This window comes from Oryzias melastigma, linkage group LG14 (assembly GCF_002922805.2).
Source record: "Oryzias melastigma strain HK-1 linkage group LG14, ASM292280v2, whole genome shotgun sequence".
NCBI lineage: Eukaryota > Metazoa > Chordata > Actinopteri > Beloniformes > Adrianichthyidae > Oryzias > Oryzias melastigma.
Window position 1 is genome coordinate 6,478,140 of NC_050525.1, and position 23,245 is coordinate 6,501,384.

The 23,245-nt window shown below is 41.8% G+C and overlaps 1 protein-coding gene across 1 annotated transcript; it reads left to right on the forward strand.

Moving 5' to 3' along the window:
* Positions 1-472: 472 nt before the first annotated feature.
* On the forward strand, positions 473-21,418 carry rhogb (ras homolog family member Gb). Its single transcript, XM_024261284.2, has 5 exons — positions 473-649; positions 11,785-11,889; positions 16,753-16,898; positions 17,082-17,252; positions 20,863-21,418. The coding sequence occupies exons 3-5, from the start codon at positions 16,770-16,772 to the stop codon at positions 21,136-21,138; spliced, it is 576 nt and encodes a 191-aa protein (XP_024117052.1). The 5' UTR covers positions 473-649; positions 11,785-11,889; positions 16,753-16,769; the 3' UTR covers positions 21,139-21,418.
* The last annotated feature ends 1,827 nt before the right edge of the window (positions 21,419-23,245 follow it).

Consider the following 23,245-nt stretch of genomic DNA (forward strand, 5'->3'; position numbering starts at 1 on the left):
CAGACCTCGTTTGGACATTTATGTCCTCAAATGAGCAAGTGTTGTTCCAGGAAGTACTTTGGTTCTTGGACTCAGTTCTCAGAGAACCAAAAACCATCCGAACCGAGGGAGAGGGATTTATGGACCTGTCTGATGGAAAAAGCAGCTAAACTCTGTTTTATTCTGGTTTTGTTCAGAACAGCTCTGAGCTACTGAAGCTGATCAAGGATGTGGAACGTTATTCAATGACTGATGAGAAATGCCATGAACACAGAACTGTCAACACCTGTCCAGGTGTGGGTCTGGCTGAGGTGGGCGGGGCTTCATGACTGTTCACCGCTGCTCTCCGACAAGCTCTAGAAACGGTTCAGAAATTCAGAAATGCTCCTTGTTGCCAAAGTTTCTAAACTGTGAACTAAAGCAGTAAAGTCCGTTGTTGCACACGCACGCCCGCGCGGGCTCGCTAACTTCCTCAAACCCGCACTTCCTCTCATCGGACTTCCTCGTCTTCGGAAGCCACACCCACCCGCGTCAGCCTGATAGGGTCCAGCTGTCCCTCCCGCGCGCACACAGTCTGTGACACGCTCAGCTGCTGCACGCGCTCCCACACGAACACACCTGTACACGGAGACAGGAGCTGCGCGCGCGGGAGGAGGAGGCCTGATGAACGGTGAGTGTCCTGCAGCCGCGCGCGCGTGCTTCCTTTTCCTTAGACTTTTTTCCCCTCATTTCTGACACCCCCGCTTACCTCCTCCCTAAACGATAGATCATTGGAGTTGATCAATGATGTGCGCGAGCGTGCGTGTGGTTTGAGCGTTTGCGTTAATGCTGCGACCACTCCCAGCGCGCGCATGTCACTTCTGGCTTGACACTCTTGTAGCGTTTTAGTGTGAAAGATTGGATCGATGGAGTGAGTGAGGACGAACTTCTGCTCCATAGGAACTTCCGGCGGAACCTCCAGGGTTCGGCCGCTCTGCGGTGAAGACCAGAATCTGGACCTCTCATCACCCCGTCCATCGGCGTTTGACCCATCCGTTGGGGGAGCGGTGAGCTGCAGACACAGCTGCGCTCAGAACCCATTTGGTGGTTTAGTTCTCCAATTAATGCTGTGTCAAACAGGGAGTCACTGGGTCCCATGTTTAGTCTCTGGGATGACTCGGCCTGGATTTGAACTCACGACCTTCCAGTCTTCAGGCGGACACTCTACAACAAGGCCACTCAACTAGTTTAAAAAAAAAAAAAGCTGGTGTAAAAGATGAACTTAAACGAGTCTGTGTGGCGTCTGCTGAGGAAAACCTTCGATATGGTCAGCGAAACGACCCAACAATGACTAAATGACGGTCAGGCATTGATTCCCTTAGGATCTGTTGGAGGTCCGGTTCCTTCACTTCATGTACTGTTCACTCTTCAGAGGTGATCCAGGTGTGTCCAGGTATCTGAGGAAAGGGTGAACACTGATGATGAAGAGCGATAAGGGATGCAGGTTTAACCTCTTCCTGTCCGGATGTTCCTGACGGCTGTAGAACTGGTTCAGTGTGGTTCTGCTGTCACAGGTGAAACTCTCACCTCTGGCTGGAGCTCAGATCTTCCAGGTGTTGCGATGACTCCGCCCACCATTGTTCCCTGTCAGCAGTTACTGTCTTGGTGATCTCGTTTACTGGAAGATATTTGCATACATTGGAGTTTAATGTTTTTTCTAAGACTTTGTTGTAAAGTTGATGCACATTTTAGCCTCTGCCTATGTGTTGAAGTGTCTTTGGGCAAGACGCTGAACCCCACATTGCTCCTGGTGGCGCCAGTTTTGGTCAGTGGAGTCGGCATCTGTGTGTGAACGTGACTATCAAGAACTTTGGGGCTTAAAGCGCTATATCGTATAAGTATACATCCTTAGCCTCATATCCACTGAGCGGTACGATCCAGTTCGATCCAGTATTTTAAGAGTTTCCATTAAGTGGACCCATTAAACAGTTCTGATCTGTACCTCCATCCATTGTAGGTCCATGGAAAAATAGAACGGGAAGACGGTTGGGGCTCAGTCGTTGTTACCACCCGTTGATTGGCAGAAAGTGATTTTAGTGAAGTGACATTAAAAAACACCAATACAGCGCTAAGCTATGATTCTGTTTTCCTCTTTACGGCGTTATTCTTCTTTCAAACGGCATTCAATTGCTGTTATACACGATGTACAAAAGTAAAGCAAGAAAAAGACGAGCTGCTGGATGACCTCCATTGTTGTTGCTTTTAACGATAACACTCTTGCGGTCTACACCATGCATGTGCCGTGAAAACAAACCGGTCAGTGGAAGTGACGCTTAACTGAGTGGAAACTAGGGCTGAGAACCACTGGGTACCCTACGATGCGATATGCGATACATGGCTCACGATACTGCGGTAATTGGTTAAAATCATCTCTAATAACTCACAATATATAGAAGAACGCATATGTTTTAGGAAAATGCATACCAATTTATTTTCTAGCTTGAACACAATCATAATAAACAACTTGTCTTATTTTGTGCAACAAATAATACACACTTTTGTGCAAATCAGTAATATTGTCTTTGACGAGCATTGGCACCAATTGAATTGGAATTATCTGTGAAATTTAGTGTTAACAACAGTAAACATGAACAGCAGTGCCACAACTTAGTGCAAAGTTGTTGTAAACAACAGAACAAAAAATGAAATAATTTAAGTAGACACATTGGTGCAACGTGCCCCCTATCTACCTCAGGTCAGGCTTCGTTGTGATGCTCTTTAGCTTTGGCCTGGTGTCTTTTAGTCTTTATTTCCCATGTCTTCTGATTTCACAGTCATTTATTCTACAAATTAATGTTTTATCTAAGTCAAAAAGTTCTTTGCTCCTAATTTGGTCTAAAAGTAAACGTGAAATAAAAAAAAAAAACCTGAGTAAAGCCAAACAGGTTCAGAAAAGCATTCTTTGGGCAGATCGGTTCCCCTAGAAAAAAGCTGTTGCATCAACAGAGATTTAGTATTTTCTGTGAATTATTTTTTATATATATATTTGGCGTGGACGATGACATCAGCTGCACGCGCTCAGTCGTGTGTGCTTGATTGATGCAGGAAGTCTCTGATTTGTCAGATTATTTAGGAGGAGATGATTCATTCTTTCTATTTATACATGCGGTCTCGTTCCAGTCCTGTTCTGGTCGGTCTCTTGTGGTGCTGGGCTACATGTAGATTGACTTTTTTTTTTTCCCTTTCAGACCTTGTTTGTGCTTTAGTTTGTTTTTTAAAAAGTTTGTTCTCATTTGGACATGTAGCTTTCCCGTCTGATCTGGGTTTGGGTGGAAGACCACCTGTTACTACTAGATGCTGCAACCAAATGAGGATGCTTCTCCTGTTTCTGTGCGACAGTCCCAAGCATAGGTGGAGTCCCATGTGAAGCCCAGTCACACATGGCTCAGGGTGATTTGCAGAAGGAAGCAGCCGTGAGGAAAAACAAAATGGTAAATGGCGAATACTTGTATAGCGCTTTTCTATCTTCCTTAAAGGCCCGAAGCGCTTTACAGTCGCAGACACATTCACACACTGGCACTTCGACACATGGGCGGGCAAGGCGAGAATTGAACCTGCAATCTTCCAATCAAGAGTCGACCAGCCTACCGCTGCACCACGGCCACTACCAAAGTAAAAGGCAGCTTTACTTTGAACTTTGGTTCCACTTTGGTCTAACGTTTTAGGACGTTCCATCCGGGTTCCCTCTTGTTCCATGTTTCAGGTCATTTTAGTCCTGCTTTGGTTGGAATGGAGTCAACGGTGTCATTGGGTTTCAGCCTCCAGTCATTCCAGAGTTATCTGGAAGTGTGTTTTCTTCAGATTTTCATGTAAATGATGTTGGTGACGGACCTGGACTGGGGCTCATGTCTGTTTCACACCTGCTGCTGAATGAAGACATGTCGGACAAACCCTTCCTGTTTCAGTTTCAGCACGGTCGGTTCCTCTTCGTCTGCTGGGAGGACGAAGAGCCGCAGGAAGCTGTGTGTTTACTGTGTGGGGTTCAGCTTTTGTTTGCCTCACATGTCGGTCTGTGCGAGTGGAGTGGCGCCGCAGATGCGTGCACCTTCAGGCGGCGCCTTCAGGCCTCAAATAGCCTGATGAGGTGCGGTTTGTTAGCGTGACATGTGACCCGTCCCCTGACAATCTTCTGGGGTTCTGTCAGAATTCTTTTGGGTTGTGGTGCTTCGGTCTTCTTTGCTCTGGTTGGCCTGGTTTCAGTGCAGGTCTCGGCCTCATTTGGCCCGCTTCGTCTCCCCTCCCTGTCCTTTTCTTGGCCCTCGATCATCCGTTTGTTGCTGGTTCTGTACTGGAACTGCCAGCTTCCTCCCAGCCATCTACAGGAATCACTTCAGCAGATATGGAGATTGTAATTTTTCTGATGTTTATTCATGTTTTATTTTTACATTCAAACTTTTTGGTTCCTTTTTTTATTTGTGCAGATGATTCCTGTAACTCATTCAGCGCCGAGCTGATCTTCCTGATGAGTTTCTGTTGAGACGAAAACTCCTCACAGCTGTGAGAACGTACAGTCAGTCCAGTTTTAGACCCCAAGCTGCGGGTTTTTGGTTCCTCTGTCAGGAAATTTGTTCTGATCCAGCAGAATTAAATTTAAACACCGAGCGACAGAAGACAGCTGACATGACGAAACCAGAGGCGACTTAGTTCCTGAAACTTTAAATTACAGGATCGGAAAACTCACGTCTGACTAAAGACGATTCTACAGACCCGAAACGACGGCCCTCGCCTCTCCTCGGAGGAGGTGATCCGGCTGTGACCTTTGACCGAGTGAGCCTGGGATGCTGTTGCCGTGGCGACGGGTTTTGTTCACCTGCCCCTCAGGGATTTGTAGTTGTTCAGTTCAGCGAGTTAAAATTAAACGGCGAGTTTTGGATTCACACGTGACTCTGTCACCATCAGCTTTTACAAAACCGCCCTGTCAGTTACTCCGCGCCTTCTGTGGGTTGCTAATGGCGACTCTTCTTCCTCTTTCTGTCTAATTTTATTCATCCCACACCTCGCCTCTGTTCCTGGTCTCAGTTTTAGCTGCAGACGGGCATGTGTGGTCAAATTAGACACAATTTTAACCCTTTATCACCGGAGCTCCACTGTTCATCGATTTACTGTAACTGAGCCGCTTTTCTCCTTCAGAATCTACTGGAATTATGTTGATCGTGTTGATGGTTGAAAAGTTGAAGTGTGTGAAAGATTTTGTGTTTAAACATCACAGGTGACGCCTCAGGTGTTAAAGGGTTAAAGTGTCACATCCCCTTTCATGCATTGTAGTAACCACATCTTTGAACATAACAAATAGAAATGCTCTGTGATACTGGTATATTGAACATTTACTCCTGGTTCACACTGGACGGGGAAGATCAGCGGAATGGAGGCCGCTTCCGGTCGGCGCCCTTGTTAACCTACGGTGTGGTTCACACCAGACGCGGAGCGCCACGTCCTCTGCAGGAGGCTCGTGCCGTGCAGAGGGTCGTTTCAGTGTGTGGTCTGTTTGTGCGCGGTTGATCCTCGTCAGTTCTGACAGGAAGTTACATCAAGATACATGAGAAAATCCAGTTTAGTTTCAAAATATAACCAGTTTTTCACAATAAAACACCGTGATTGACAAATGTGATCGTGTTTTTGTATCTAAACAGATTGTTGAGATGAAAGTGAACATACAGTCACAACACACAATTCTGTGTTTCAACAACAGATAAATTAAAGTGTAGTCCTACTAACTACCTGCTTCTTCTTAGCTGAAACATTTAGTAATGTTTTTAGGTTATTAATTTACCCATGATGGCAAAAACAAACCAAAAAAAATCTCTAGCAGAAGCTCTTGTCGACCGTTGCAGAAAAATGTGCGTCTGGTGTGAATTTCAGGAGAGAGCGGATGCTGCACACTCCAGTGTGAATCTAGCTAGGGCTGGGTTGATCAAATCAAGTAATTGATCTGAATTGATTTAAGCTTAATAGATCAATAATCAGTTCATAAAAATAAAATTCGATCTCGCACATAAAGCTAAAGTCCGCTAGCTTTATGCTAACATTTAATGGGATTCCCCATAGGATGGCTAATAGTAACGCAAGCATACACTAAATGACTAAATGAACATCTTTATGAACTTGCAGGGATAAACTTTACAAACTCTTTTAAGGAAATATTTTCTAAAGTAATCATTTGTGGTCTAAAGCCACTTGCTTTGTTCATACTTTGCTTATTTTTCTTGAATAAGATGTAATGCTATAGCATAGCGTAATCTCCACCTAGTGGCCAAACTGAAACTTCCTCCAGGAGAAGCAGAACAATGTTTCCAATGTTAATGATCTGAACATTTTAGTTAGAACTTCTCCTTTAGAGAATCCATGTAACACTGGATGGTATTAACAATCTCATTATTTCACTGATACATTTACAGTATGTGAACTGGATCAGATTAATATAAATATATTCAAAAAATATTGTAGATTATTAATGTATTTCTAAACATCAGTATAAATGTGTAAACTGAAAATTGAATTAAATCAAATTTAATTGAGTGAATTGAAGGATTTAAAAAAAATTGAACTGAATTGATCCAGTGTCTTGTGAATCGAATCGTTTCTGTAAATTATTGATACCCAGCCCCGTGTTTACCTCAGTAACAGCAGCCCCTAGTGCATGTCAGTGGAACTGCAATTGAACATTAATGCAACAATGAATTCATAAATACTTTAAAGGTGTTCGAAATGAGAATAGCTGATTTTTAGTGAAAAAAAACTGTCACAATTAACTGATGGGATGTTTGATGCAAGTCTGGGCTGAAATATCTGCTGCATTTCAACATGAAGCCACACTGAAAACTTCCTTTTTTAAGTCTGGGGGTTACAAAAGGCTGGTGTTACAACACTTGATTGGTCGGTTTTGCTGCTCATCTGATCATCTGCAGCCTATTAGCATGTTATCTCTCTTCAGAGATCTTTTGGTGAGCAGCACATCAGGTCGTTTGAAAGCGCAGAGCAGCTCTGCAGATTAAAGTTTCCTCACAAAACTCGGCAGTCTAAAGAGAAATGTTCCCAAAAAAAAGTCTCTACATTCACATTTTCAACCATTTAACTGCCAACCGCTCCAAAAAAAAAAAAAAAAAAAAAAAAATCTTGTCAGCTTCGCTTGAGCTCTAGAATAACGTAATGAATACTTACTGGACAGGAACCTGGGTGTCAGTTCCTTTTTGACAAAGAACAATTCATGCTCTGAGCATATTTAATAGGATGTCGCGTAACCTTTTCAAAAAAAGCTGCATTTCCAGGAAAGAAACACTGGGACACGCCCACTGAAGAGTTTAACGCCCACTAGTGGACAGTCGCATGTCAATCAAATGTGTCCGCATGTATTTTGCTGCCGTTTCAGTTTTAAAGAGTTTCTACATGTAGAACTCAGACAGAACTATTAGATTAATATATTTGTGTGAAAACATTAAAAAAAAAGTTAAATCCATCATGAACAAAAACATTTCCCGTCTCTTTTGGGACCCATGTGACCCCTCGTGGATCACTTTGACCCCGAGCAGCTGTTGAGAAATGAATTTGTTCATCTGTGAGGTGATTTCATGTTTCCGCTGCAGCTCTGTGTGCGTGACGGTTAACTCACTGAGAAGATGGACAGAAAACAGAGCGAGGGAGGGGGTGTCCCCAGAGTCTGGGAGGAGTCTCTCTGAGTCCAGCATGGATGACTTCATCTCATATTTTGGTCTTAGTTTCTTCTGTTCTTTGCACTTCAAGCTTGAGATTTTTCACAGAACTTATGGTCAGTCTTAAACTGAAACGGCAAATAAAAAAGATCATTTGTGACCATCAGCCCATCTGTTTTGTCTAAACTGACTTGATCAGAAAAAGGAATACATTCAGTCTAATTTGTTTGAAGCTAAAACTTAAATTGACTCCGCCCACTGCTCTTGATGCAGCTACTTGTGCTGCATTCACACTGGATGGGCATCACACGTCAAATTTGTGTCCGATGCGCGTCAAATTTACTGCTCTACGTCTTGACACCCCGGCAACAGAGCAACCACCAAAGTTTTTCTGGGCTTTATTTTTTGTCATGTCATGGAAAACTCGGATGATGTTAAGCGAGTATCTTGGGCTTATATGTTTTGAAGAGCTCTACAGAGGCGCCGGCAAACACATCACTGTGTCTGGGTTCACCAGATCTGTCAGTCTGTACTAGGGCTGCCACGATGAGACGACTAATCAACTCTTAAAATAGTTGGCTAGTAATTAAATAGTTGATTCGTCGTTATTTTTATTATATGGAGTTGGAGTGTGGGCTGCACGGTGGCGCAGTGGTTAGCGCTCTTGCCTCACAGCGAGAAGGCCCCGGTTCGATTCCCGGCTGGGACCTTTCTGTGTGGAGTTTGCATGTTCTCCCCGTGCATGCGTGGGTTTTCACCGGGGACTCCGGCTTCCTCCCACCGCCCAAAAACATGCTTCATAGGTTAATTGGTGACTCTAAATTGCCCCTAGGTGTGAATGTGAGAGTGAATGTGTGTGTGATTGAGGCCCTGAGACAGACTGGAGACCTGTCCAGGGTGAACCCCGCCTTCGCCCATCAGCAGCCGGGACAGGCTCCGGCACCCCCGCGACCCCGAAAGGGAAGAAGCGGTCAAGAAGATGGATGGATGGATGGAGTCGGAGTGTAGTAAAGTTGAAAGTTAAAATGGCGTTCTGTTAGCTTTTTGGAATATTTCTGCATTTATTAAGGTCTTTTAGCCTATTTTGGAGTTTAGCTAATATTTCCGCTGTTTTGGCCAATTTAGGATTTTTTTCAGTTTTAGGCTTTTTTGAAATTTAGCTCATATTTCAGCTGCCTGCTAGCTGTTTTGGCTAATGTGGGATTTTTTTTCGTTTTTTTTTTTTTTTAGGCTAATGTAGAGTTTAGCTTATATTTGGGCTGCATGCTCGGTGTTTTGCGTAACCTAGGCTTTTTTTTAGTTTTTTAGGCAAATTGGATATTTAACTAATATTTTAGCTGGTTATCAGCTTCAACATTTTCAGCTATCAATTTCAGAATCTTCAGCTATCAGCACTAGCATCTTCAGCAGCCAAATTAAGCTTACAGCATTCACATTAGCATCATTGCAGGTAATGCTATATGTCTAGTCTTTAGTTAGTTTAAAGCTAATGACGGTTAAGATGTGTGTTTTACATCCAGTTTGCGCATGACTCGATTAGCCGACTATTAAATTAATCGTTTGTGGCAGCACTAGTCTGTACTTCACTCTTGTCAACTATTTTGAACATTACTTCCGTCCGTCTGTGGCCCAGTTTGAGGATTAACCCAAGAGGGAAGGAAATGAAAATAAAACTGGAGGATCTTTCCATTTTTGTCTAAATGAAAATAAAAACCTCATAAGCCCATGGAGCTGTATTGATCACACCTGCTATGACGGCACATGCGGCAGCTCTCCGTCTGCCGGACCCTGGGCGCCGGAGCTCATTAGCTCACTACGCTATCCACCAGACGTGGCTAGCCTAGTGATCGCTCCAGCTCCATTGGCTCTGTGACAGGCTGGTGACCTGTCCAGGTGTATCTCACCTTGGATCAACAGTAACTAGGACAGTCTCTGGGAAATCCGTGGCGCCAGCGGGTTAAGAAAATGGATGGATGTTCTGGATTGAAACTCTCATTGAGCGGCCATATTGGATGTATTTTCCTACCCTTCGAGACACTGAAAATGTCACGTCCCTGATTGGTTGACAACCACGCCCGACGCCCAAATCACGCTGCAAGACCTCGGATCACATCTGTACACTGACTTAACATTGAAACTCAGCGTCTCTTGAATTGCATCTTATGTGAATGTACCAATAAACTTTATGCCTTAAAAAAAAGACAAAAAAACGACAGATTTGGAGGGGAAATAACATCTATTGTATTCACCATCATTTATGTCACTAAAAATCTATTCACTCTGTTGGAACATTAAAAACAGGAGAGCAATGCAATACAGGAATCTGTTGTTTGTTCATATCGTGTTCACTGTTGGTCCAGTTTGCGCTCTCGGTGCTGTCTGTTGGTGGCATCTCGAGAGGTTTATTGGTCTTGTCTGTGACCTTGTCCTGTCTGTACTATGCGTCTTTTCATCTGGGCGTTTAAAGGGTAACCAAACAGGGAAGTTGAAGGCTGACTCCAGTCAGAGGAGTCTCTGTGACCCCGTGTTCACATGACTAGCGTTACAGCTCCAATGCGAGCGCTGCAGTCTTTACACAACTTTAAAAGTGCCAGAGGAAATCCGACTGCAGATGATCACGTTCGACGTCCGTGGTCTGGCCTCTGCGGTGCAGTGAATCTGTTTCGTGGGGTTTACATTTTTGCCGTACTCCGCAGCAAATAAGGGGATTACCGTGAATTCTGAGATTTGTGAGTTTGGCAGCAGAGCCTGTGGCTGCAACCATCCAGTAGCCCGTAGAGCCATCTGCTGTAGCGACCGCTATTGCACTTGATCTGTAACCCTTACTGTGTGAGCCCGGGGTGATAATCATTACTGGAGCTGCAGATCATGACGTGGGACTCAAATGGATTGACGATTCTGAAATTCAAATGTAATACCTCGATTCTACCTGTAGGGGGCAGCACGCCAACGGTTTCTGACTATTTTTAGGAATTAAACAAGCTTGTTTTATTTGTCAAAAATTTGACAATGACCAACATACAAAACTTTTAAGGCCCCATTTATAGATGTCAACAGCTAAAAAAGGTTGATTTAGGGTTTGGTTGCCCTTTAAGGAGGGGTGACTCCTGGGGCAGTTGGTTATTTGCTGGTTGCACGAGCAAGTAAAACATCCATCTCTGGTTGGGGTGTCGTTCTTTGGTCCCCATCAGATTGCAATTGTCCTTTTGTCCTTTAGATGTGTAGAGTCCTTTGGTTGGAGTGGGGTGACCTCTCTGATAACAAACCAGAAGTGTCCACATATTGCCCCGCCCATTGATCTTTAATTACACCCCATACAGACCTTATTCCACAACATGATCCGCAGCCACTGACTGAAGGGGTGTGTTGTGTTACTGCTGTTACACTGATTTTATATATATATATATATATATAAATGTATTTATACAAGCAGGAAAATATTTCTTTTCAGTTATCAGAACACCTGTTTGAGCTGGAATTGATATTGAAGACAGGACACAACTGGAAGACGTACGGTATTCTGCATCTAAAATGAACGTTTTTTTGATGATCACCACTAGCTCCATAGAGAAATTGGGTGTTGGTGTTAGACATGGGGCGGGGCTGTCGGAGCAGACTCTTCCTGAAAGGGGCGGTCTCACTCTGTGACATCAGCATGTGAGAACTGGCTTGTTTTCATGGGTATGGGAGGGGCTGGCACTGAGAGAGCAGGTTTTTAGAGGATTACTCAGACATACTTGAACGGATCAAAATACCACTTTGGGCTTCTTCATAGTGAGGAATGAACTGTATAAAACACTTAAAGTACACTTATCTGTCAAGTTTTCAGTTATATTTCTACTTTTAACCTCAAACAAAAATAAACTGGAGCTTGAAAGTACATACTGGAGTAGTGGGCATGTATTAAGTACTTGAACCTCATATGGATCATATTCTTGTTTTCATGTCTTGGTGAATAAAAATGATGGTTTTTCCGGTTCAGTTGTAGTAACGTGCTGCGATGTAAAGGGAGTGTGAGCGTGTGTGAACCTGATAAGATCTCTGCTTTGTTTAAAACGTTTCCTTCTGCAGAAGTCATTTTCATAAACAGAACTGACGCGGGACAAACTTCTCTCTGCAGGCTGACATGGATGTGACGGGCCTCTGAGCAAACCACGTCTGATTGGAAGAAGCTAAAGTCTCTCGCCACCTGAACTCAAGAAACACGATCCACCAGAATCCAAAGGTAATGTCCTGGCTCCAGGAGCGCTGCTGTGTTTCTGCCAAGGGGTCTTTGCCCCTGACTCAGACAAAAGAATGACCAACACCCAAAAAGATCAGATAAGAGAAGATAAAGAGAAGAGAGCTGAAGTGAGGCATCAAACAGGTTTTTGTATTACTAAGTTGTAGAAGGTCCATGGCCCAGAAGCGAGTAAATTCTTCTTATAAAAGCAAAGAAATGTGTTTTCCTGATGATGTTCTGTTTGTTTGAGAAGGTTCTGATTAGGGCTGGGAATCACTGGGTACCTCACGATTCGATACGATACGCGATACATGGCTCACGATATCGATAATATCGCGATTCTGCGATAATTGGTAAAAATCCTCTCTAATAACTACCATTATATAGAACATGTTTTTGGGGGGAAATATATCCCCATTTATCTTTTTTACCTTAAACACAATCATACTAAACAACTTTTCTTATTTTGTGCAACAAATTATAGACACTTTTGTGCAACATTGTTGAAATCAGTAAAACTATGTCTTTGACAAACATTGACAACAACTGAATTGGAATTATCTGTCAGATTCAATGTTAACTATAGTAAACATGATCAGCAGTGACACTACTTAGTGCAGAATTGTTGTAAACAGAACAAATATTAAATAAGTCAAGTAGTGACAGCTATCTACCTCCAAAAGAACGTCACACCAAAGGATGATCAATATAATGTTTTACAGCCTCTCTCAAAATTGACCTAATTTTTTGTGCACTTTTCTCTCACTTGAAAAGGGCTGAGCATCCAAAAATAAAGGCTGATTTACTCAGACTGTTACTTGAGATTATTTTTCCAATTTTTATCATTTTTCCATTTGGTCAGTCAGCAGTCAATAGGTAAAATCCTTAAAACACACATAATAATGGCAATAAATATAATTTTAAGTGCTTCAATTAATTAGCATTCTCCCTAATTTTACAGTGAATTCATGTACTTTAGTTTAATTACATTTAAATTTAAGTTCATACATCAAATCCTGCTTTTTTATTTAAGAATTACTTTAAAATTAACATTAGCAACAAGTAATTACTTGTTTGAAAACGTCACATTATAAATTTACCAAAGTTACACCGTACAGCAGCAGGTTAAACATTGAAGTGCATGAAAGCGAAAATTCCGACGCTCCTTGAAGTGTACACAGACAACTGCGTAGCACGCGCTCAGTTCCCACAGCAAACAGGAAGTAAGTGATCGCTGACATTCTAACTCTCAGACAAAGTCACTTCTTACCGGGTGGATCTCCTACAGATGGAGGATAAATGCTGACAGGTAGACATGCTTCACACACGCGCTACAGAGCCTGAATCTCACCGGTGCTTCTCCCGAACGAGCGCGTGCATCGCTATTAAAAGTCCGACGCAGCGTGCGCCCATAGTTCCGGCGCGTGACTCAGACGCTCAGCGCTACAGCCTCTTTAAATGAAAATATAATATCGATACTTGGTGAGAATCGATCGCAGGACTAAATATCGCGATATATCGCAATATCGATATTTTGGCACACCCCTAGTTCTGATACAGTTCATGATGGTTCAGCTCTGTGTTTGTCTTTGAAGAACGTTTCTTAGGTATCAAGTAGTGCTGCCACAAACGATTATTTTAGTAGTTGACTAATCGCCAATTATTTTTACCGATTAGTTGACTAATTGGGTCATACATAAAGTGGATGTAAAGCACAAATCTTGACAATCATTAGCTTTAAACTAACTAAAAGCTAGATATATAGCGATAATGCTAGAGGGATTGCTGTGAAGTGAATTTGGCCACTTAGGATGCTAGTGCTGATAGCTGAAGATCCTGAAATTGATAGCTGAAAACGCTGAAGCTGATAGCCAGCTAAAATATTAGATGTCAAAATAGCCTAAAAAACTTTAAAAATCATAAATTAGCCAAAATATTTAGCATGGTTGCTGAAATATTAGCTAATCTCTAAATTAGCCTAAAAAACTTTAATAAATTCCAAAAGAATCCAAAAAGCTAGCATAATACAGTGGTATTATCAATTGGAGGTAACTTTACTACACTCCATGTAACATAAAGTAACGACTAATCGACTATTAAATTAGTTGCTAACTATTTTAATAGTCGATTAGTTGTTGATTAGCCGACTAATCGTGGCAGCTCTTGTATCAAGCTGTGATGGAAGAGTCCGACACTCTGGTGCCAATAAGCAAAGCATAATTAAAGCAAAATGTGCATCATTCTACCAGGCTCTTGACTACATTACCCACAATGCTCTGACAGTCCATCGAGCAATACGGTTTCTTAGTTGTGTGATTTTAGTAAGCATTCACACTATAGTGATTCTACTACTCCTTTCTTTGTTTTTCGGCAGATATAAAGTCAATCACACTTTGAGCGATTTCAGCAATCTTGGTATCAAAAGTTTTCAAATTTCAAAATTTTATTAAGATTAGCAACAGGCCTTTATTTATATTCATGGACTAATTTTTAAAAAATTGAAGTTATTGGCTAATTTCATTTACTGAGGAGTTTTAGGCGGTTTTGAAATTTAGTATTTAAGCAATGTACCTTTTTTGTGTCTAATTCGTCCTCTATTGAGGTTTTTTATTATACCAATTTATAGTTTAGCTAATATTTTAACAACATGCTAACGTCTTTGGCTAAATTATTATTTACTGAGGGTTTTCTTTAGGCTAAGTTAGTTTAGCTTCGATTTTAGCAACATGCTAACTTTTTTGACTGATTTATTTTACTGAGGAATTTTAGGCTATTTTGGAGTTAAGCTAGTATTTAAGCATTTAAGCTTTTTGGCTAATTTGGCATTTGCTAAGGTTTTTTGGGCTAGTTTTTTAGTTTAGCTCATATTAAAGGAACACTAAATATTTTTTTCATAATTGGCATGTATTGGGGATTTTTAAGCAATTTTACTACAAAATCTTTATAAATGTAGGTCAGCTTTAGCGCTCTTTCATAATTCTTTAATGAAATGTCCTGTCTTTTAGCAAATTTAACATTTTGCAAATAGCTCTCACGTTTTCAGCAAATCCCTTCAGTAGTTGAAGTAATGCGTCAGCATCTTCAGCGACTAATTTCAACAAAAATCATTCACACTAGCATTACTGCAGGCAATGCAACTTTTCTAGTTTACCAAAGTCATACTAAAATGACAGATTTTTAAGTGCCGCTTAACACAGAAAATCAATTGGAGGTAATTTAGGATAACCAGATTTATACTTAAGGAGGATTTTCTTTGTTGGAATAAATTCAGGAAATTCTATCGTGGTTCATGATCTAAAAAACGGACCAGGCTCATTTTAGGCTAATTTGGCATCTCAGATTTAATTTTGGTTTGTTAAAATCATCACAATCGGTAAAATCAATTGTTTTTTTAATTTAAAATTTTACATGTTTTTTTTAATCACTTCTGACATCGTATTTTCCAGCTACTATATTTTATTGAGAAACTTTTATTTTTATTATTACATTCTGCGATCCTATTAGGTACAGGGTGTATTTTATTTTAAAAGGAAGTCACGTGACTGTCTAAAGTTATAAACTTTCTTATTTTTAAAAAAAAAAGGCTAATTTCTCTTTGTTTGTGTTTTATATATGCCAAAAAGAAACAGTTCATTAATATTTATCATAATAGTAACAATAACAAATACAAATTAGTGTCTTATTTTACTAAAGGGTGAAGATAGACTTGGTGCCTCCTTCTGGGTTGTGGTCAGTGAGAAATCTTTAAGTCTTAAAGGTTACAGACTCCTGTCCTGGATCAAGTCAAATGACGTCGTCTCCATGTTTGAATAATCTGGTCCTGTGTGAGTAATTGAAGCTGTAAGAGGCTGACCAATGATGGAAGGAAAGGATCAGTGAACATGTTTGGAAAGACCAACCATCACCTGTCTGTGCTTCCTGATCCTCCAGACTGAACCCTCGTCTGTCTCCCTGTAGGATCAGGGACTGTGTGTGAATGTTGATACAAAACCTTTTGTTCTGTCGGGCTGCCTCGATTAGTCGACTAATCGACTATTAGAATAGTCGCCAACAATTTAGTAGTGGATTAGTCGGTACTTTATATTATGTTGTTATACTTTATAATATAAAGTGTATTAAAGTTTAAAGTTATATTGGCATTCTGCTAGCTTCTTGGACTATTTTGGCATTTATTAAGATTTTTAGGCTATTTTTGGAGTTTAGCTAATATTTTAGCGACATGCTAGCTGTTTTGGCTAATTTAACTAATATTTTGTCTGGCTATCATCTTCAGCGTTTTCAACTATTAGCTTCAGCAATTTCAGCTAACAACTTCAGTGTTTTTAGTTATCAACTGCAGTATCTCCAGCCATCGTCACTAGCATCTTCAGCGCCCAAATTCAGCTTACAGCATTCTCATGCATGCTAGCTTTTTTGGCTAATTTAGGCTTTTTTCAGTTTTTTAGGCTAATTTGGTATTTAACTAATATTTTAACTGGCTATCAGCTTCATCGTTTTAGCTATCAGCTTCAGCATCTTCAGCTATTAGCACTAGCATCTTCAGTGGCTAAATTCAGCTTACAGCATTCACACTAGAATTATCACAGGTAATGCTATATATCTAGTTTTTAGTTGGTTTAAAGCTACTGATGGTTAAGTTGTGTGCTTTACATCCAGTTTGCGCCTGAACCAATTAGTCGACTAATCGGAAAAAATAATCTGTGATTCGTTGACTGTTAAAATAATAATTTGTTGCAGCACTATTTTTCTGGTAGAAGTAGAACCAAACAAGACTAAAACCTTTACATGAAACTCTTGCAGCAGAGGCACTAATGAACACCCTGTTTTGCCGTTGTTGTTGTTAAGTTGTCACCTGTGTGTTTGCAGCTTGTTGAGGCAGAACCATGCAGACAGTAAAGTGTGTGGTTGTGGGCGATGGTGCCGTGGGGAAGACCTGTCTCCTCATTTCCTACACCACCGGAGCCTTTCCCAAGGAGTACATTCCCACTGTGTTCGACAACTACAGTAGCCAGGTACGCCCTGCCACCTCCTCAGAACAGAAGCTTTTATTGTGAAATGGAGATGTGAAGGCAGAACACTTGCGAGATGCAGGAGTCCTTCAATCACGGAGACGTAGACGGTTGTGTGAGCCAATGAGAGCGCTGTGGGAGGGGCTGAGGGTGCACCTGTGTGATCGTTCTGTGTGGTGTGTTCAGGTGACGGTGGACGGCCGGGTCATCAGTCTGAACCTGTGGGACACGGCGGGTCAGGAGGAGTATGACCGTCTGAGGACTCTCTCCTACCCGCAGACCAACGTCTTTGTCATCTGCTTTTCCATCTCAAGCCCCGCCTCCTTCGAGAACGTCAAACACAAGTGGCACCCAGAGGTCAACACTCACCCAACATGTTGTAATGCATTGTTTGGTCATGTCTTCCTGATCATGTGACGTCATGCAGCAAAGAACATGACAGAGATGAAGTGCAGAGGACTTCCTGCGTTTGAGTGAAATCACCATATTTTGTCACATAGAAGCAGAACTTGTTTTTGATCAGTTGTATCTGCTTTGTAACAAATCTATTAACTAAAGGTCTAAAAAAAGAAAAAAAAAATTTAATGGATGAGGGGTAGATGTGATGCGTGTGACAACAATGTCAGAAGTACAGACGATGTTTTAATGCTTTTAGATTCAAAAGCTAAAGACAAAGAGGAGAAGAATACACGAGTCACAAAAAGTTTGGGGATATTGTGAAAAACTCAGTCAATGTTATTTCACTTCACAGATTTTTGTAATAGAGAGACAGTAGTATTGAGGTGATAGACGCACCTCATGTAGTGTTTTTCACTTAATGGTCTAACTTTCTGCGGTGTGTCTCTCTTAAAACCACAAATTCTAAAATAAAACCTTTTTTTTTTCAATTTGGCATCAATTTCAACATTCTGGGGGTATAAATGCTGATTTTTCCAGTTAGTCATTCCAAATTCATCATTCATCCATGAACATACTGTATGCCGGCGTATAATAGACGAGCAGCGCCGCCTGGCCATGGTGCGCCTTCAGGTTGGTAGTAGACCAGGGATAGACCAGGCCTCGAGAGCCGCAATCCTGCGTGTTGTCCAACATACCCTGCTCTGGCATGTTCTAATTGGCTGGACTCACCTGAACCAGGTAGTCAGACATGAGGAGGGCTTGGATATCTGGAAACACTGCAGCCCTCGAGGCCTGAAGTTGCCTATCCCTGTAGTAGACAGTCAGGTGTTGCAGGTGAACTTGGTGTGTCTCAAAGTGTCATCAGCAGACTTGAATCAACACACAGAACTACTGACCCAGGAGTGGAGCCCCGTCAGTGATGGACCACAACCATGACCAGTACCTAAAGAGCTCAGACCTCAGACATGGTTTAGCAAACACCACACAACTGCAGGCCGTTTACCAGATGTGAGGGTTCTAGGGTTTCCAGACAAACTGTTCACAAACGACTCCTCTGCTTTGACTGGAATGACAGACGGCCGTTGCAGGTGATTCGACTGACGCCAAGACACCAATGTGAACGTTTACAGTACAAGACCATGTGACCTGGACAATGTTTCAGTGGTCTACTGTCTTGTTTCCTGATGAGTTGTCAGGTCACCTTTGTCACTGTTGCTGGAGAAGGCGAGGTGAGCAATACGCGAGGTCAAGGTGGTCCCGTGGGTTCGCTTTGGTGGAGGAGGTGCAACAGTTTGGACAGACATTGGTTAAAAACAATTCGTAGATCAGGGATAGGCAATTCTAGGCCTCAAGGGCCGCAGTGTCTGGATGATTTCCCAATATTCAAGTCCAACTCATCACTGATTACCTGTTTCAAGTGTGTCCAGCCAATTAGAACATGCCAGAGTATATGTTGGAAAACATGCAGGACTGCGGCCCTAGACGCCTGGAGTTGCCCATCCCTGATGAAGACCATTGACCATTAAAATATCCACTAATACCAGGGCGGGGTATTACTTTCAGGCTAGTACAAACGGCGAAACACCAGGTCAAAGAGTGACTATAAACAAAGCCTCGTTTCCACTGAGAGGTCTGGTATGGGAGGAGTAGTCCGGCACAGTCCAGTTAATTCTGGCGTGCGTTTCCACTAGGGGTGTGCCAACATATCAATCTTACGATATTTAGTCCTGCGATTGATTCTCGATGGGTTCTCACCAAGTATCGATCTTACCCTATCCCTGTTGTAGATGATCCAGACATCATAGAACCATCATTATGCCTCAATTCCACCAGCACGCCTTCAACTTTCTGTTCATGGATGATGGTGCTCAACCGCACAGTGTCAGAACTGTCACAGCTGGACTTAATGAAGTGGGAGATTCTCACATGGTTTGGCCAGCAGTGACCTCTGACCTGAACACCACCGAGTCTAGTGAGGAGCAGGAGACGTCTGTCAAGCTGTTATTGTAGCAAATGGTGGAAATATCTGCTATTGATATGTTTGTTCCCTGAGGTTCTCTTTATTGTTGTTTTCATTTTTGGGGTGATAAATATTAACTAATGAAAATTTCTTCTCAATAATTATTAGTAAAATCAAAGAGATTGTTTAACGTATTTCATTCAAATTCAAACGGTAAAAACACTCGTGGAAAAGACAATATCCCTAACTTGTAGTGACTAGTGTAAATCAGATCTTTTGTGGTGCGCTGAGGATGGCATGTAGAGATGATCCAAATCAGGAGTCGGAGGTCCCAAACTGATCTGCTATGATCAGAATTGATTCTGTAGGCCAGGGGTCTGAAACTCAGTTTACCTTGTGGCCGCTGAAGTCAGAGTTTGGCTTCCATTTGTGGCAAAAATATTTGAACATTTGTTCATGTCTATGTACTAATAAGCAATATCTCCTGCGTGTTCTGTGAAATGAGGAGCAAACGACGCTAGCAGCTGTTGCTAAGGACTTTTCTGACGACCAAATCCAACGACAAGAGCAAATGTAACGTTTTAACCATAAAGCTGAAACATCACAAAGGAAATACAAAGCTATCATCGAAGAAGTGTGGACATGAAGAAGAAACTGCTTAGTAGACGTTGAACTTTCATATTAAGACGAGAGCCACAAAATATCGACTTGCGGGCCGTAAATGGCCCGTGGGCTGCCAGTTTGAAACCCCTGCTCTAAGCTAAAACCGCTAGGATGAACACGTCAGCTGTCGTTTTTGATGTACTTAGTGCCTGTGTCAAAGTCGAGGCCCGGGGGCCGGATCCGGCCCTCCAGATCATTTTATTTTATTTTTGTTAACGGCCTGATGTTAACTAGTGCTCATTTCTAACTTGTATATTTTTTTATAAAATATATTTTTATGGAGAGTAAAATATTGAAAGTTATTTAAGGTTTAAGTTGATTTATTCATTATAATGTTAAAAAGTTACAGTTTTAAAAATTGTAATTCTGTTTGTGTTTTAGACTATTTTGGCATTTACTAAGATTTTTTAGGTTGTTTTGGAGTCTAGCTAATATTTCTGCTACATGTTAGCTGCTTTGGCTAGCCTTTTTTTTTTTTTTTTTTTTTAAGTTTTTTAAGCTAATTTGACATTTAGCTAATATTTTAGCTGACCATCAGCTTCAGTGTTTTCAGCTATTAGCTTCAACAGCATAATTCAGCTTACAGCATTCACACTAGCATTATCACAGGTAATGCTATATATCTAGTTCATAATTATGTTAAAAGTTACAGTTTTAAAAATGTAGTTTTAGATTGTTCAATAAATGTTTATCCTGTTTGGCCCGCGACCTAAGGTGTGTTTTGGATTTTGGGTCGTTGTGCGATTGAGTTGGACACCCCTGATTTAGTGTGTTTAGAACTGTTCAGTGTTTTACCAGTAACTGTTTCTTTGCAGTATTTAATGTTTCGCGTTAGCACCAACCGTTCCTGTGGCTGAGTCTCTCCACTAGATAAAGCAGACTGGATTCAGGTTGTTTCACCTGGCTCTGAAAGTGCAGCTCACCTGCTTTTGGTGTCGCCCCCAGGTGTCCCACCATTGTCCTGGCATTCCCATCCTCCTGGTCGGCACAAAGAGTGACCTCCGAAACAACGACGAGCTGGTGAAGAAGCTGAAGGAGCAGAGCCAGGCGCCCATCAGCCACAGTCAGGGAAGCGCCTTGGCACGGCAGATCCAGGCCCTGCGCTACCTGGAGTGTTCGGCCCTGAACCAGGACGGCATTAAGGACGTGTTCGTGGAGGCTGTGAGGGCCTACCTCAACCCGCAGCCCACCGTCGCCAAGAGGCCCTGCGTCCTGCTGTGAAGTCGGCCCCGTCCCGCAGAGACTTCTCGAACTCTTTATGTTTTTAAAACTTTTCCTAGATTTATATCAGTTGATTAGAAAATTACTCAAACATGCATAACCTTTGATTTCCAGCAGTTTGTGTCCTTTGCGTCCGGTGGCTGGACGCATCAGCGCGCTGCAGCTGTAGCCGGGACCTGCGGTTTAAGATGTCCGCCTTTGACCCAGTGCTAAGGGCTCGTATAACTGCTGAAGGATTCAAGTTCACAAAATTATCATTTGATTAAATAATATTTTTCAACATTTCTGTTTCAAATCTATTTTTTTAATTAGGAAATTGACTTTTTAATAACAAGTGATTAGAGACAAACAAAAGGGAGACTTGAATTTATACAGGTTATAATGTTAACAATAAAAAAAAGAGGCTGTTTTCTGGATGGATTTAAATCGATAAGTTGATGTAGATCTCTCTTTTATCCATCCATCCATCTTCTTGACCGCATTGTCCCTTTCGGGGTCGCGGGGGTGCCGGAGCCTATCCCGGCTACTGATGGGCGAAGGCGGGGTACACCCTGGACAGGTCTCCAGTCTGTCGCAGGGCCTCAATCACACACACATTCACTCTCACATTCACACCTAGGGACAATTCAGAGTCACCAATGAACCTATGAAGCATGTTTTTGGATGGTGGGAGGAAGCCGGAGTCCCCGGTGAAAACCCACGCATGCACGGGGAGAACATGCAAACTCCACACAGAAAGGTCCCAGCTGGGATTTGAACCGGGGCCTTCTCGCTGTGAGGCGAGAGCGCTAACCACTTGCGCCACCGTGCAGCCCTCTCTCTTTTATTTTGAACCTAAATCATTTAAAGTGACAATTTTTTTTATTTAAAAGAACCTTCCCAGTAGTGTTTATTTATTACGTTTTTAACCAAAATCCCACAACCTAAATGTCTTTAAAAGCCATTTTTTATGTTAATTAGAAGCCTCTGTTTCCAAAATCTCCTCTGAGGGGGCCTGACTTTTGGAGCTCCGCCCCTGATCCCCCCTGTCTGATTCTGATAGTTCTGTGTCTCACTAGCATAAATCTTCCCACTGCTACATAAAAACATCCATCAATCTGGGTAATGTCCAGCCGTATGGTTCTGATCCGGATGTCAGCTGGACGAGGAAGTGAAGATCTTCATGGACAGAACTTCCTCCAAAATCCTGATTCTTTCTCCTTCCAGTTCACCAAAGACTCTTTTAGCTAATTCTCCAATGTTTATTGACTGTGATCAGTACATTCAATCATTGGTTTCTCAGAGTTCTTGATAAAATAATCAAAGCTAACATCAAAATGCTCTTTCATTGATTTACAATCCTTTCCAGCTGCGGTCAAACTAACAACTGTAATACCTCGATTCAACCTGTAGTGGGCAGCACACTGACGGTTTTGACTTTATTTTGAAGAATTAAACGGGTTTATTTTAGTTTGTCAAAAAAATTTGGCAATGACCGACAGACAGTTCTTTTAAAGCCCCGTTTGAAGAGGTCAAAAGACAAAAAAAATGTATTTAATTTGGTTACCCTTTAAAGTCTTGATGGGAATCCTCCAAAGATGGCTCTTCATTACACTGACTGTTCTATCAGACTAGATCCTGATTTTATTATCATGCTGCCGTCAGACAAATCCCCAACAGAATCTTGTATTAAGCCAAACCATGACAAGAAAGGACGTTGGCAAGCGACTGAAAGTTTTTTCCCCTCCTTTTCTTAAAGGGCATGAGCGAGCGGCTAAGGGTTCTTATTGAAAAGCTGTTTCTTTTGTTGGGAGTTGATACATTTTTTACTAATAAGTTACTGAAATCTCACAGCACAAACTGCTTGTTTTTTACTGTGAAGGAAGAAAAACCTCAACAGTTGACATAAATTTTTAAAAATGTTTTATTTTTTACTGTATTGTTTCACTATGAATGCATTAAAATCCTCCTGCCTGCTGTGTTCTGTTACATCTCTCTCAGAGCTAAGAGCTAGCATGCTAACGAAGGGTGTGACATCTTCAGGGTTCTACAGTTGGGTTATCATAACATCAAGGATGACCACTTTGATACATTTTTCACCTTTCAGGGTATCTCTCAAATTTTAACT

Excerpts from the sequence above, each read along its gene's own strand:
- rhogb (XM_024261284.2), top strand. The coding sequence starts at position 16,770 with ATGCAGACAGTAAAGTGTGTGGTTGTGGGCGATGGTGCCGTGGGGAAG. Across the intron at positions 16,899-17,081 it reads TCGACAACTACAGTAGCCAG|GTGACGGTGGACGGCCGGGT; the intron begins GTACGCCCTGCC and ends TGGTGTGTTCAG. Across the intron at positions 17,253-20,862 it reads AACACAAGTGGCACCCAGAG|GTGTCCCACCATTGTCCTGG; the intron begins GTCAACACTCAC and ends TGTCGCCCCCAG.